The sequence below is a fragment of the Drosophila novamexicana genome, unplaced genomic scaffold (assembly GCF_003285875.2).
Source record: "Drosophila novamexicana strain 15010-1031.04,08,12 unplaced genomic scaffold, DnovRS2.1 tig00001408-arrow-arrow-pilon, whole genome shotgun sequence".
Classification (NCBI taxonomy): Eukaryota; Metazoa; Arthropoda; class Insecta; order Diptera; family Drosophilidae; genus Drosophila; species Drosophila novamexicana.
In genome coordinates this window covers 29,369-42,902 of record NW_020824855.1, presented here as the reverse complement: position 1 = coordinate 42,902, position 13,534 = coordinate 29,369, and the positions used below count along the sequence as shown (strand labels likewise).

Below are 13,534 nucleotides of genomic sequence, written 5' to 3'. Positions count from 1 at the left end.
CGCTCTATCTCTATATGTACATTTTTGGCCAATTGCCTTGGCCAGGCCAACATCTATCAGCGGCGACCAAACGGCCGGCCCGGCCCGTCCATTTATGACAAATTGATAATCGTTTACAAGTTGCCAGTTGCCAGTTGCAAGTTGCAAGTTGCCTGCTGCCTGCTGCCTGTTGCCAGTTGCCAGTTGTTAGTTGTTAGTTGCCACAGAATGTTTGGGGCACGCACCACAAATGTACTTGCCTCCCGCTTGTGGCAGGGCAACAACTGCAGCTTCATTCGCATACAATGCAGCCAGGCGGCCAGCACGCACTGTCGCTAAAATTTGATCACGATGCCGGCAAACGCGATAAGCGCTGTCCGCAGAGACCGTTTAAGCCAAATGAGAAAAATGAAATATAAAAGTAAAAACATATTAATAAGACCTGACCTGGAATATGTTCCTAATTACTTAAAATAACAAAGCTGATCAACCATGTCGCCCCGTTGGACGCCATTTGTATTTGAACTATTTGAAGGAAATCGGAGACCGCTTGCCTGGCCCTGCCCCTTGCTTGATGAAGTGCGAGCCTCGTCTGACTGCTAACTGCTCAGCGCACTGCTATCTCACTCACTCACCCAGTCGCCCAGTCAGCCCACTCACCCACTCACTCACTCACCACACTCATTCACTCACTCACTCACTCATGCCGCTTCGATTGCGCTCTTTGCCTGCCCCTCATTGAGCGAGTTCGCCTGCGCTTCTCTGTGCGAGTTTCGAAATGCTCAATTTCGAACTGTTTTCCCCTTTTCGAAAACTGCCGACTCGCTGGCGGAGAGTTGAGGTGAAACGCAGGCGCTCTTGAGTGAACTAGCATAGCATTCAGAATCCACACCGACTCACTCACAGGCCAGCGACAGGTTTATCCGATTTGGATTTCAATTGTAATTGACATTGATATTAATATTGATCATTTTTTTTTATAAAGTAAAAATTATCCAAGCGCCTCTACAGTGCTTCTTTTAATACCTTTGATAACGGTTTATACAACCCAATGCAACACTAGTCTTTTCTTGTTAGCACTGTTTTTATAGACCTTTGATAAGCTCAGGCGTAAGGGTATTTATGGAATTGCAAGTACGGGAGACATTCTTACACTTGATTTGTGTTTCATAATTAAGGTTTTTAAAATAGTTGGAATATTTTCAATTCTTTTCTAGATGTGTGTGAAGAGCTTTAATTAAGATGCAAGTGTTTGGAAGCCAACTCTGACAGCATTAATTTCGTATATTCCTGATCAAATCTGGACAACTGTGGGCCTGTAGTAAACACGAATCTCAAAAATAGTCCAGTATTGCGTATGTTCCGTTGTTGTGGCGGGCATTGTATTCCAAATTCGCAGATGTGACGCGCGACTTGTTGAGCTGCCAGCGGCTGGAAAATGATTGCAAATGATTACTGGGAGTTCAGAGCTGTCGGACAGCGGGAATGTGGGACGCGGTGGCGCTATTGCAGGTCATAATTTCGCTTGTCAATTGTCGTTGGGGCAAACAAAAGTTCATTAGGCGACGTTCCGAGTGGCGTCCGTGGCACACATGTATGTGCCACCGCCAACGCCACCGGCCGGCGGCCATGGCGAGCGACATCGACTCCAGCGATTGCGAGGCCAAGGACACCAAACGATGCAGGTCCTGCAGACGGACCGGGCAGTGTCAGTGCAGAAGACACTCGAGGACAGGAAGGGCTGGCACGGGCAAAGGACAGCTGAGGACGAGAAACACAAAATGTCAGCAACATCATTTGTCAAAACAAACTTTTTGACGTAGTCGCGTCGCAGCGAAAGTGCGTGGCTGCCCCCAAAAGCCGCTCCGCTGTACGCCACCTTGCCTCCGCTCTGCAAGGGCTCTCTCTCTCTCTCTCTCTCGCATTGTGTGCTGCGAGTCCATGTAACAACAAACTGATGCCTCATGCATGGCCGCCTCGCGCCTCGCGGCTCTTGCTACATGCCACTTGCCTCACGCCTGCACAGCGTGATGTTTATCATTATTATCGCGACTCACTCGCGTCCAGACAACAGCCAAAATGGTCCCCGCTCTCTACTTGCAACTCAGCCCCGCCTCCACCTCAAACCAACCACTTTCGCTGTTGCTGCATTTTTATACACTTGCCACAGAGTTGTTTAGCTGGCCCAATCGAGCTGATCCAAACTTTTTTCTATCTGTTGAAAGTTTTTCCAGCCCACAGAGAGGTGCTTCCCAGCGGTTCAAATACTCTAAAGCCGCGTATAAAATATTTATAGTAAGCGAAATAATAATGATTCATGCCTATTTGGGGCAGCAGCAGACTTCCTCATCAAAACGAATTAAGAACTGTGGAAAATGTTGATTTTCTGCAATGTGCGGGTTTTCAATGGGCGTGGCAGAGCAATCTTTGCGGTTTATCTCATGCTAATATATATCCCAGCAAATCAAATTTATATTGCAATATTTATTCTTGTCAGCATGAGGAGTATAGTCAATAAATTATAAAACAAAAAAAAAAAGTATAATAAAAATGTATAAATTGTAATTATATTTTCCGCAAAATATTTTTTGCAATCAGAGTGTGACCGCATTTACCACTAATAAAAAGAAGATCTGGCAACGCGAAAAACAGCCAGAGTTCGTATAAAGTACTTCAGGCTGCAATTATTATTATAATTATTATTATTATTATTATTATTATTAATATTATTCATTATTCATCATCATTCTCATAATCATTCTTAATAATTGTTTTACTTTCGACTCGAAACTCATCTATCAAGGGCTGCATCTTGGCATCATGATGCCCAATATTTTGCCCTTGCTCTCTGGAGCTCCTATTGAAAGGGCATTTCGGATTGCGTTGATCGACATTACCTGCACACCCCCCAGTCCACACCAAACAGACACTCCCACCCACATACACAGAAACGCATATGTTCACTGACTGCGATTGCCAGCTATGCCGCATGGCGCATGCCACACGGACATGCCCCATGCCACAGTGGCGCCCGTTGCTGTTGTTGGTTTCATCGCTGTTGTGTTTTTTGTGTTGATTTTTGGTCGCGTTTCATTTTTTTTTTTTGCGGCAGCGCCAAATGTCGGCGTATTAGCGGTTTTCGTGGCCGATTATTTCGAAGCCCCTTTGATTTGGGTGTCGTCTGCGATCCGCTGGAGGTCTATTAATTATCAAACTGCAGTTGGAGTGACCAGCAGAAAGGCTCCGACTCGATTCGGTTCAAACACTTGTATTCAACTCCATTCCAATTCATTTCATAACTTCAACAAAAAGTCAGTCGAGATGTGACATGCCAAATAGAGTCAGACAGACGGCCACAGCTACCCGACCCCGCGGCCGCACTCCCTTCGAGCCTAATGACGACCCATAGCTGATGCTGCAAACAGTCCACAGTTGTGCCCCATGCTCGGTTGCCAGTTGCCAGTTGCCAGCTCTCCCACTTCTCAACGGGACAACAGCCAAAGGAGGCGAAACTATGCACAGCTATGGACACGTATTCGCTCTGGGGGCAGGAGTGGGCAGTCTGGGGGCTGTCCACTTGTGCAAATTATTGTGAAATATACAGCAAAAAACAAAAAGCAAAAAAAGAAACGTTGCATACTTTTGAAAATGAAGTCATCGAGGCGCTGAGAGTCACACACACACACACATATACACACAACTCGAGTGTGCTGCGCGGAGAGGGGAAAGGGTTGCTGAGAGAGAAGGGTGTAGTTTTGTTTGTGTGTGTGTGTGAGTGTGTGATTGTGTGTGCCACATGGAACCCTTAATTAAATAAATTCAATATGCGCAACGGGCGGCAGACCCCCAATCCCAATCCCAATCCCAATGCCAATCCCAACTCCAACCCCAAGCCCACTCCCCGCCCAAGTCCGAAGCTCGAACCCCTGCGAACCAACTACAAAATTATATGGCGAAAATGTTCTCGTTGGAAATCGTCATGGATTTTAATATTTAAAAGCGTTTTCAAAAACTGTCCCAGCGACAGAGAGTCAGAGAGAGAGAGAGAGAGCTGGGTGAGGGCAGACTACTGACCAGCACGTGGGCTGACCAAAAGTGCCGCAGTTCAGAGGCCAAACGCATCGACTACGCCATGAACCATGTCCCAAAGAAGCACTGTGCCCGCAATCCGCAAAGCCCCAACCCTTTCAACCAACCCGTTCGACAGGGCAGCGGCAACATTTTGATAAGCGGCGTCCGTTGCCCGCCTGGGCACAGGCCCCGCCCCCCAGTCACAGCTTCTGCCCTTGCGTTCGTCGCCAGCAAAAGGATATTATTTAATGAGCTAAACTTAAAGCGTTGGGCGCTCCAGTGGATTGGTTTGTGGGCTGTGGGCTGGAGGCTCGAGTCCTCCACTTCGGACTGACCAAATTGAGTTGACCTGTTTTGTGTGTATGCGTATGCGAGTGTGTGCGTGTGGGTTGTGTGTGTGTGTGTGGTGCATAGTTTTTGGTGGCCAGACTCCGTCTCGCTCTCAGCTCCAGCCTCAGTCTCGCTTGGCTTGCATATTCAATTGAAGCTGAACTAAAAGCAGAGAGCTGGACACCCGACTCGCCAACAACTGCTTCGACTGTTGTGCTCCATTTTTGGGGTCAGGCGTGTGCGTGATTAAAAATTCAACACCCGAAACGAATGTGGAATTGAACGGCAAATTAAATGAGCACTCAACTGGACTGGGCCTGACCGGAACTTTTACTCAAGCGGGTGGTAAGCGTCGCCCAGAAATCGGTATAGTCAGCCCTCTCCACTAGTTCATTTGATTTATCTAACCTTCCCATTATACTTTCCAATCGTATTTATAAATTCCAGTTATATGTCACTTTTCTTAGTTTCTCACAGCTCTAAATATACTAGTTCCACTCTCCACGGGAACTAGATGAAACTCCTTATTGAACTAGTTTGAACGACAGGAAAGCTGTTTATGATTGAAATAAATTAAAAACATTTATAACACTGTTTCGGGTCTGTTTGAATAATATGCTTCATTGATTATAGATCGTGAAATATGTCTAATCCATTTTGTACTGCATCAGCAATTTCATCTGAATTTAGTATCTTAAATGTTACAAGTTTGAAATCCCCCTAACTACTAACTACTTAAGATCAGTTGACATAGAAACAATTTCTTTCAAAGAGATTACAATAGGGAAAATAAACTCGACTCTTTGCTGAGTTTTTTGTTGTTGCAAAGCTACATGCGTGTATTTAAGGTGTACAAATCAACAGAGCTGTTAAGGTAAAAAAGAGAATAGAGACGAAAAAAAAATATACATTTATGTACTTATAATAAGCAAACAGGACGAGTCCCGAGCCATAGTTGCATGCAGAATATGTGGGAGCGCCAGTTTGGACAAACGGGAATTGGTTCGCTAGGGTCCGCTTAGCCCGAGGAGGCGGTGGTCGATGGTGGTGGTGGGCAGCGTCCGCCTGGTGGTGGTCCCGATGGTGGCGGTCCGCTTGGCGGTGGTCCACTCGGTGGTGGGCCGCACGGACCCTGCGGTCTGGCGGTCTGTAAGCAGAGAGAAAGACAGGTTAGAGAGCTGGGTGCTGCACGCTTGGTGGTTAACAGTGGAATCCCGAGACTCACCACCAGCGCCGTGCCGCAGACGAGCACCATCAGAAGACCCAGGAAGTAGCTCAGGCTTAGACGCATCTTTCCAGCTGTGTTTCCAGTCGAAAACTGTTGGCCCATCCCACCGAGCATTACGTATTTATGGGCTATTCGCGTTTGGGCGCCCTTGCGTGTCGAATTGCTATCGTCAAATTGCTGGGGGAATTAATTCCAAATTGAGTTTTTAGTTTTCAGTTGTAGTGTGAAAATTTGTAAGCGAATCGCTGCGACAATTATATAAAAATATAAAAAAAACATCTACCTATAAAACATCCAACTCGAATGATCGGCCTAATCATTATATGATTATTCATTATCAACTCGAAACAGTTGAACCATTTTAATTGCATCATCTATTTTACGCGAACGCTTTTTCAATTGGCGCGGTTCTGCTCTACTGTCTAAATTACGATTAAGTGAATTTGGTACACGTGAATGCCATTAGAAAGTCATTAAATTATGCCTCCTTTGTTCTAAATATATATCTCGAATACCTAATTATTGTAATTTGCTGCAGTTATTAAACGACATAAATAAGTCATCATTGGGATTTCAATGAACCTAGTTTAAAGTGAACTAGTGAAGCCTCAAAATTAATCAAAGTGTTTCATAAAAACACTTGTATGTGCATTCTTCTAAGCTTTTGCTTGAATGCTTAAGTGTTGCAAAATGACTTGCGAAAAGCACAAACAAACTATTTGCAATATTAGTCAACATTGGGATTGATCTTGACTTTAAAGTTTAAACACAAAGTTCATGCACAGCTTTAAAGGCTCTTCAGTAAAAGCCTCCCCACCAGATGCTCTGAAAATTCAAATTTCCTTATATGCATCGCGTTGTAAAAATAATACCTAATTTCGTGGCTTTATCTCTAAAGGGCATGGGGTTACTCTCAAAGAAACTAATCTTAACATTAATACTTATCGATTTCGGAAAAACGTGGACAGTTATCAGATTTTAAATATGCATGCTCTGAACTGATCTGAGCTCCTCTCTCCCTCACTCTCTCTCTCTCTCTCTCTCACACACTCTCTCTCTCTCTCTCTCTCTCTCTCTCTCTCTCTTTAACGATTTCTTTCTCTCTCTTCAATCTCTGTCTCAGCCTGAACTTTAACATATGTGATATTCTTATCCTTTATCCATCTATGCCTTCTCTATCTGCTTTCGTTCTATCTCTCTCTCGCTCTCTGCTGGTGCTTGCTATAATTAACTGAATATTTATTACTGCGGTAGATAAAATGTTATGCGGCTATTATTTTAGTTTTATGGCCAAGCAAGAAGCCAACTGCCAGGCAGCCCAGCCAGGTGGGTTTAAGCCAAGTTAACGGCCAACAACAATACGGCCGCTGCAACTTGAACAGAGAGAGAGAGAGAGAGAGAGAGAGAGAGAGAGCGGGAGAAAAGTGTGGCTGTGGGGGCGGCTTGGAACAACAAGAATCCGAGCCAAAATGCACTCACGGACACTGACAGTCGGGACACAAACCATTGAGCAAGCGCAACCAATTAAGTCAACAACCACGGGCCGACTCCAGTTCGAGTTCGGGATTGTAATGCGGCTTGGGTTGCTTACGCAGAAGACCCCCTCTCCCTGGCAGGTGAAAAAAAAAAATAAATTAAAAATAAAATACCTTCGCTAATTGTTTTAAGGCCGCCAAGAGCAACAGCAACAACAACGCCGGCAACGCAATAAGGTGTGAAATTCAAGCGCATAAATCCAAGACGCAGCCAACGTTGACGCCGAAAAAGTTTCACCAGTTGTTGAGTTGCTCCGAGTCCCTGCTGCTTGCTGCTGGCTGCTGGGCACGCCTCCAGCCAGTTGATAAGACCAAAAAGGCTGGCACTCTGTTCGCTCGCTGGCCCGTAAAATAATAACGACATGAAAATTACGCATACGCCGTGTTGTTTTACATTGTCTACGTGCGGCGGCCAAATAAGACGGCTTATTAATATTATTACTCATACGCCACGGGCAAGTCCTAGGCGAAGGACAAGGGCAAGCTGCCTCCTGCCAGCTGCTGCTGTTGCTGTTGTTATATAATTATAATTGTTTAATGAACTGCACGGGTCTGTACCTAGAAGTAAAGCTGATGCCACAAAATGCGGCAGCTTGCGGGCGCTGAATCGGAACCAGAGTAGCTGCTGGGCGTGGCAAGTGCGAGGCCATTCGGCCGAAAGGCGTTGACGGTGCCTGCAGCAACAAAGAGTAGAAAGAGCTACAAAATGAGAGGCGGATGTTGAAGCAAAGGATGTTCTCAAGCGAAGGAAAGAAAGGAGAGCACGAGAAGATAGGCTAAGAGGATCACTTAGTGAATGCGAGAGAGAAGAGTATGGTAGACAATAGAGAAACTTTCGCCAAAAATGTTAGAGAGCAGAACGAGAGAGGGAGAAAGAAAGCAACCCTTGTCGCTCTAGCCTAGGAACCACCTAGGGGCCATCTTAACTCGAGGTTGGAAACTTACCTGACACCTCCGCATTCCGAATCCACTAAAAACTCCCCGTTACCTGCATGACAATCAGCACAATGATGACCACAATGACGACGATGACAATGATGTAGAAGTATATGCACATTTCAGCAGAAAAATATGAGTACGACTCGTACAGTTTAATATTGAATATTGAAGTAAAACTCGTAACTGTGTGAAGCATAGAAAACGACGAGAGATATGAAAAGAACAGAGAGGGAGAGAAAACAGGGTATATATTGTGGCTGTTTCGGAAATTGATAGACATCGCTTTGGGCCAATTAGTGTCAACACACATAACAATTGGTCTGTGCTGCAAATCAGCCGGCCGCAGAGGATAGGCTACTCTCTCCTTCCATCCCCATCCCCATCTCCATCCCTATCGCCTCTCGCGCATCTTGCACCTAACGAACCCCCAACAATGGGCAACGGGTATTACAACAATGTCCCGAATTGACAAAAACCATTTACACTCATTCTAATTTTCATTCTCTTGGCCCTATTCTCTGCTGCCCGCTGAACGACTTTCCGTGGCGTATAACCGTTAACGTTTTTGCGCCTCTCCTCTTCTCTTCTTTCCTCCTCGCCTCCTGTTCCATTATAGCCCTAGCCCCCTTTGCGCGTTATAGTAGCCAACTGGCCTGGCTCTTTCCCTTGTTCCACATCTCGCTCAAACAGCACATTATGAAGCCCGTCATTATTGGCACTGCCGGAAAACAGCAATGTGTGTGTGTGTGATTGTGTGTGTGCGCGCGCTTTTGTTGTTGCTGCTGCGTGTAGCTGTCTGTACTTAGCGGTTATAATAATTAAAATGAGCCAAATAATTTCAGCCAAAAAGCATCGATGAAAGGCTAAAATGCTCAATAAATGGCAGAAACGCGCGCTGTGTACTTCGTTGGGGGAATGGAGGGGCCAGGGGCCAGGGGCTAGGGGCTAGTAACTCAATGCTTCTTGTCAACCACCCAAAAGTAGCCCCCCCCCCCCTCGGCAGCCAAATGCAAGCCCCAGGGGGCAATTAAAGCGCAAAAAAAACTCAAGTCAAGAAAAACTTGGCCAAAAGTTTTCCCATCGATGACTTGGCAGCCTTTGTAGCTGTATGGCAAGTAGGTGGGGGCGGTGGGGGTATGGGCGTGGGGGCACACTCAGTGGAGTGCTGCTGCCATGTGATATCGATGTCATCCACGGCGAGAGCGTGTGCCAAGTGGGCGCCCATAGCAGTCGGCTATGCGTAAAAGTGTTAACCAAAAGCAGTTAAAATTACAAAAGGCAGCAGACGCCATCGCAATGGCAACAGGCCGCCAAACGGCAAGGGGCTGTGAGGGGTGGTACTTTGAAAAATTAACACCTAATATCCGCAAAATCGCATCAAAGTATTGTTGTGGAGTGCGCCCCCACGCTTACCCAGCAGCGAGTTTCGCCTTTTGTTAGATGGAAAACTTTGCAATTTCTTAAAAGTGTCGCCCCTGCCACACGCTCCCCGCCCCTGGTTGGGAAATGTGGAAAACCCCCGGCAGCTGTTTTACTTAGTTGTAGGCGTTATTAGCAACACTTAAGATGGTCCACGGGCAGGCGGTGCTCGGAGTGTGGCTGCTTGTGGGCGGCGTGGGGCGAGGGGCGAGGCTGGGGCCAACTGGAACTTGCTTTTTTCAACACCTACGCAACCAAAAATCGTAGACAATGGCAAGCTTTAGCGCAGGGGGCAGGGCTGGCACTTTGTTGGTTGATTGCCTGGTTGGGTGGATCGGTGGTTGGGTGGTTGGGTGGCTCAGCTTGGCGACGCCAAAATTTGCTATTGTTTTACTGCGAGCTGCTGTTGTTGTTTGGCATTGTTGTAAATTGACACCACAGCAATGAGTTAATAAGGCGATAAAAATTTTACCACCATGAAGCGAAACTTGGCGTAAGGGGCGCCAAGGCGGCGCTGGGTGGCCGCAGTGGAAGGGTGTAGCGGGCTGTTGAGCGAGCCCTGTTAGGTGGGGCATCTGAGAGGCTGAGGTGTAGTCACTAATCCTTAAGGCAGCTGAAAATCAAAGCGTTGCTTGAACCCCAACCCCTGCCGCTCAGCAGTCCACAGCATGAAATAAAGCGAGGCAAGAAACAACCTGATCCGAAAAACGAAACCTCAACTGGTTCCGAAGAGCAATAAAGCCTGCTTGAACATGTGAGTATATGCAATGTGTACATATAGGTTTGTATATAGTATTTATTTATATACATTTATGTAAATATATATGCATATATATTTTATACATATTTTTAATTATTTTCATTTCATGTCTTTTAATTAACATGCCTAATAAAACACATGCCAATGGGTTGGGCACAGCCGTAGGGGTATGCTTGGTGGTGTGTGTGAGCGAGGGGGTGGCTGATGTGGTGGGGTGGGGTGGGGTGGCTGTACCTGGAGCCTTATATGCACATACGTGTGTGTACATGGCAAAAGAGCATAAAAAGATATTGTCGGTAGTCGACAGGCGGGCATCACACAGTCTGATGTATGCAAATAACACCCCCCAGCACACTCGCACACACGCTCTTCCCCTACCCCTCTCTCTCTCTCTTTCTCTATTGCTGTCTCTCTGTGTGTGTGTGTAAAGAAAAACTTGCAAAGCCTTTGAATCGTGCGCTGCCTGCTAAAAATCCCAAAATATAAATAATTAAAAAGAAAATGTTGCTGGCAAATCAAGCGAGAACCAGTGCCAGAACCCGGCACCCAAAAAAACGGAACGGGCTGAGACGATTCTTGTAATTATGAAGCCTGCAGCTCCCCCGCCGCACCCTTAGCCACAGCTCTAGCAGACGAAACGCCGTTGGCCTATTGCCACCGCACCAGCGCTTTCTCTTTTGTGGTTTTTACAAATGCATAATGCTGATTACGGGCAATAATTTTATGAATTTATGTAAACGTTACCAGTCGCTTCCAGTCTGTGTGAAGGTGTGCCTCCTCCTGATAAGCGGGATAAGTTGCCTGCCATTTTGATATGTGGAAACACCCGCACACACACGGACACACACACACACCACACACACATGTGCACATGTATGAGTGTGTGCCCATAAACTCCTTAAATGTCCTCCTATCTGCAGTCAAGTTTAACATAAGAGTCTATTTCTCCCACAAGTGTCATAAATTTGCGAAGAAATTGTCAAATTTTATATCATTTGCTTCTTTTTTGTTTGTTTCTGCTTTATTTTTATTTATTTTATTTTGCTACATTTTATGCCCAGTTGTTTATAGTCGGATACCTTCAGCTCTTTTCGACTAGAAAACTTTTTATGACATAAAGTTAATACGTAGAAATAATAAAAATGTTTCCTTTATGATCATGCTTCATAAAATCTGTTGAAACTTTTAAATATAATTAGCCAAATAATTATTTGAAAAATTCTTAAGCTCGAAGTAATTTCTATATCCGTCTTCATATCATTTAAAAATATTTATATATTTCGGAATTCAACATTTTTTCTTTAATTTATGTACAAAACTTAGTATATTGTAAAATGTTTTTAAATCAAAATTGAAAATTCGAGCACATTTGACTCTTTTTTGACGTATTTTGCTTCCTATCTGATTTTGTTTTTGTTCAAATTTGTAAATTCTTCTTCCAAATTTGTTCGTTTAACTGTTTAGCATGTCTGATGACTTTCTGACATTCTTGAAATTCAGCATGCATTGCTTCAAATATATCTACATATACTTTGTGTGTGTCAACCTTTTGGAGCATCTGATACAGGGCCAGGAGGGAAGCTCCAATTGAAGGCGACCAGCTGAGCTTTCGCTATGGGAGTATCAGGAGATGCTGTTGCAGCCACAATACGCATACGGAATGGAATTGGTCGAGCTTATTTCCCCTAATGGCCCTGGTCGAGTTGTGTCAAAGGATCTCAGGAAGTCGAAGGCAACGTGTTTCAAGAGCTGCCACAAAATTCGGCCAAGATGTGAACCGCCCTTAGAGAATGAAGTCAGTTTAGGTTTCCAATTCGATCACATTTTGGATAATTTTGATGGCAACTGAATACGAAACTGTTTACCAAATTAAAACCAATGCATTTTTATTTAGCTTTTTATTGAACAAGGCTTGAAGCTTTCATGTGCTTCAAAAGGCTGCCAAATTTTTAAATAGTGACAAAGGAAAGTGAAAGCTTGACAGGGCTGGGTAAGCTTTAATATTGATTGGGAAATTTAAAAGCTCTTTAATCAATTAAGTGGGCCTTAAAGTTCAATTCATGATTAAGTGAGCGTTAAAGCCCCGTAATGTATTAAAGGAGCTCTTAATTTTGCACTAGCTTTGAAAGCTATATACTCGCACGTAAATTTCAGTCATTTTGATCAAGATTCAGCAGAAAAGTTTAGAACTAGCAGCGTCTACTTAAATGTCAGTTACGGTCTCTCTACACTGCCAGTAGTAGGAGTAGGTGACTAGCCAGAAGTAAACGCTTAGCACTGCAAGAGGATATAGGTAAAATAATGGCAATAAGCAAATCGGCAGATACTTGCATATGTTTATACATGTAACAGTAAGTGTGAACATCGAATTGCGTCGACATGGAACCCAGACATAGGCGGAAATGATGAGAAGTAGAAATTTCACAATGTCCGTTGCCAAATAAACCAACAGCAGCGGCGACATTTCCTGCAATCCAATACGAATACAGCTCGATACACAAATATATATACACATACACATATATATATTTATATAATTGAGAATTTAATCAATATATATACTCAATATATTTTCAATATATATATATATATTTTCAATATATATATATATTTTGATTAAATTCTCAATTGGGCTTACGACTGCGGCGCTGAGGAATAGCATGATAACGCCCAGAAAGTGGGCCAGATAAATGATGGTCGCCACGGCTTCGAGCGTTGGATCTGTGGAACTGGTGGCTTTTAATGAGGTGCCCAATATTGAGGATTCGCTTACTCTTGCCATAGGACAAATGAACCATATGCATGCACATGTCAAAGAATGCAACCAGAAAGCATCCGGAGCGCAGGTTCACAAAGTAACAGCATTTGGCCAGTCGAAGTTTCATGTTGAGCTGACAGACAACTCGCAGCTAGCTGAAGTTTACAGTAATTTGAGTCTATCCCCCTAGCTCCCCCCCCCCCCCCCCCCCCCCCCACACACACAGTCTGACTAATTCCCCAGCCAATTCCCTGGCAGGGGGTTCCCCTAACCTGGTGCTCAGCTCTTTTGCATATTTCAAACTTTGCGCTAGTTGCTTGTAAAATTCTACAGAGCTGCAAAATATGACGCGCGCCCCCACAGCCCCCACCCATAATAGCTGCACCCCTCCTGTACACCAAGCTTCCCCAGTCGACATTAAAAAAGATAAAGTTTTATTTGCTTTTTTTCAAACAGAGTTGTGGTTCAGGGGCATTCCCGAACATATTCAAGATATACAACCTTATAAGAAAAAC

At 44.7% G+C, this 13,534-nt stretch overlaps 3 protein-coding genes across 5 annotated transcripts; 1 reads left to right on the top strand and 2 right to left on the bottom strand.

Moving 5' to 3' along the window:
• Positions 1–5,193: 5,193 nt before the first annotated feature.
• LOC115767539 (submaxillary gland androgen-regulated protein 3B-like) lies at positions 5,194–8,220 on the bottom strand. Its single transcript, XM_030711817.1, has 3 exons — positions 8,089–8,220; positions 5,606–5,785; positions 5,194–5,527 (listed from the first exon to the last, which is right to left on the bottom strand). The coding sequence occupies exons 1-3, from the start codon at positions 8,101–8,103 to the stop codon at positions 5,399–5,401; spliced, it is 324 nt and encodes a 107-aa protein (XP_030567677.1). The 5' UTR covers positions 8,104–8,220; the 3' UTR covers positions 5,194–5,398.
• Positions 8,221–11,660: 3,440 nt separating this feature from the next.
• On the top strand, positions 11,661–12,120 carry LOC115767542. The gene has a single exon (XM_030711821.1). The coding sequence runs from the start codon at positions 11,727–11,729 to the stop codon at positions 11,850–11,852; it is 126 nt and encodes a 41-aa protein (XP_030567681.1). The 5' UTR covers positions 11,661–11,726; the 3' UTR covers positions 11,853–12,120.
• Positions 12,121–12,179: 59 nt separating this feature from the next.
• On the bottom strand, positions 12,180–13,164 carry LOC115767540. 3 transcript variants are annotated; one of them, XM_030711818.1, is made up of 4 exons: positions 13,035–13,164; positions 12,900–12,982; positions 12,593–12,728; positions 12,180–12,538 (listed from the first exon to the last, which is right to left on the bottom strand). In XM_030711818.1, exons 1-4 carry the CDS (start codon positions 13,144–13,146, stop codon positions 12,465–12,467), a joined length of 405 nt encoding a protein of 134 aa, XP_030567678.1. In that variant the 5' UTR covers positions 13,147–13,164; the 3' UTR covers positions 12,180–12,464. The 3 variants fall into 3 exon arrangements, with proteins under 3 accessions (XP_030567678.1, XP_030567680.1, XP_030567679.1); XM_030711820.1 differs by having other exon boundaries at positions 12,187–12,538; positions 12,900–12,990; XM_030711819.1 differs by lacking the exon at positions 12,180–12,538 and having other exon boundaries at positions 12,599–12,728; positions 12,900–12,990.
• Between the last annotated feature and the right edge of the window lie 370 nt (positions 13,165–13,534).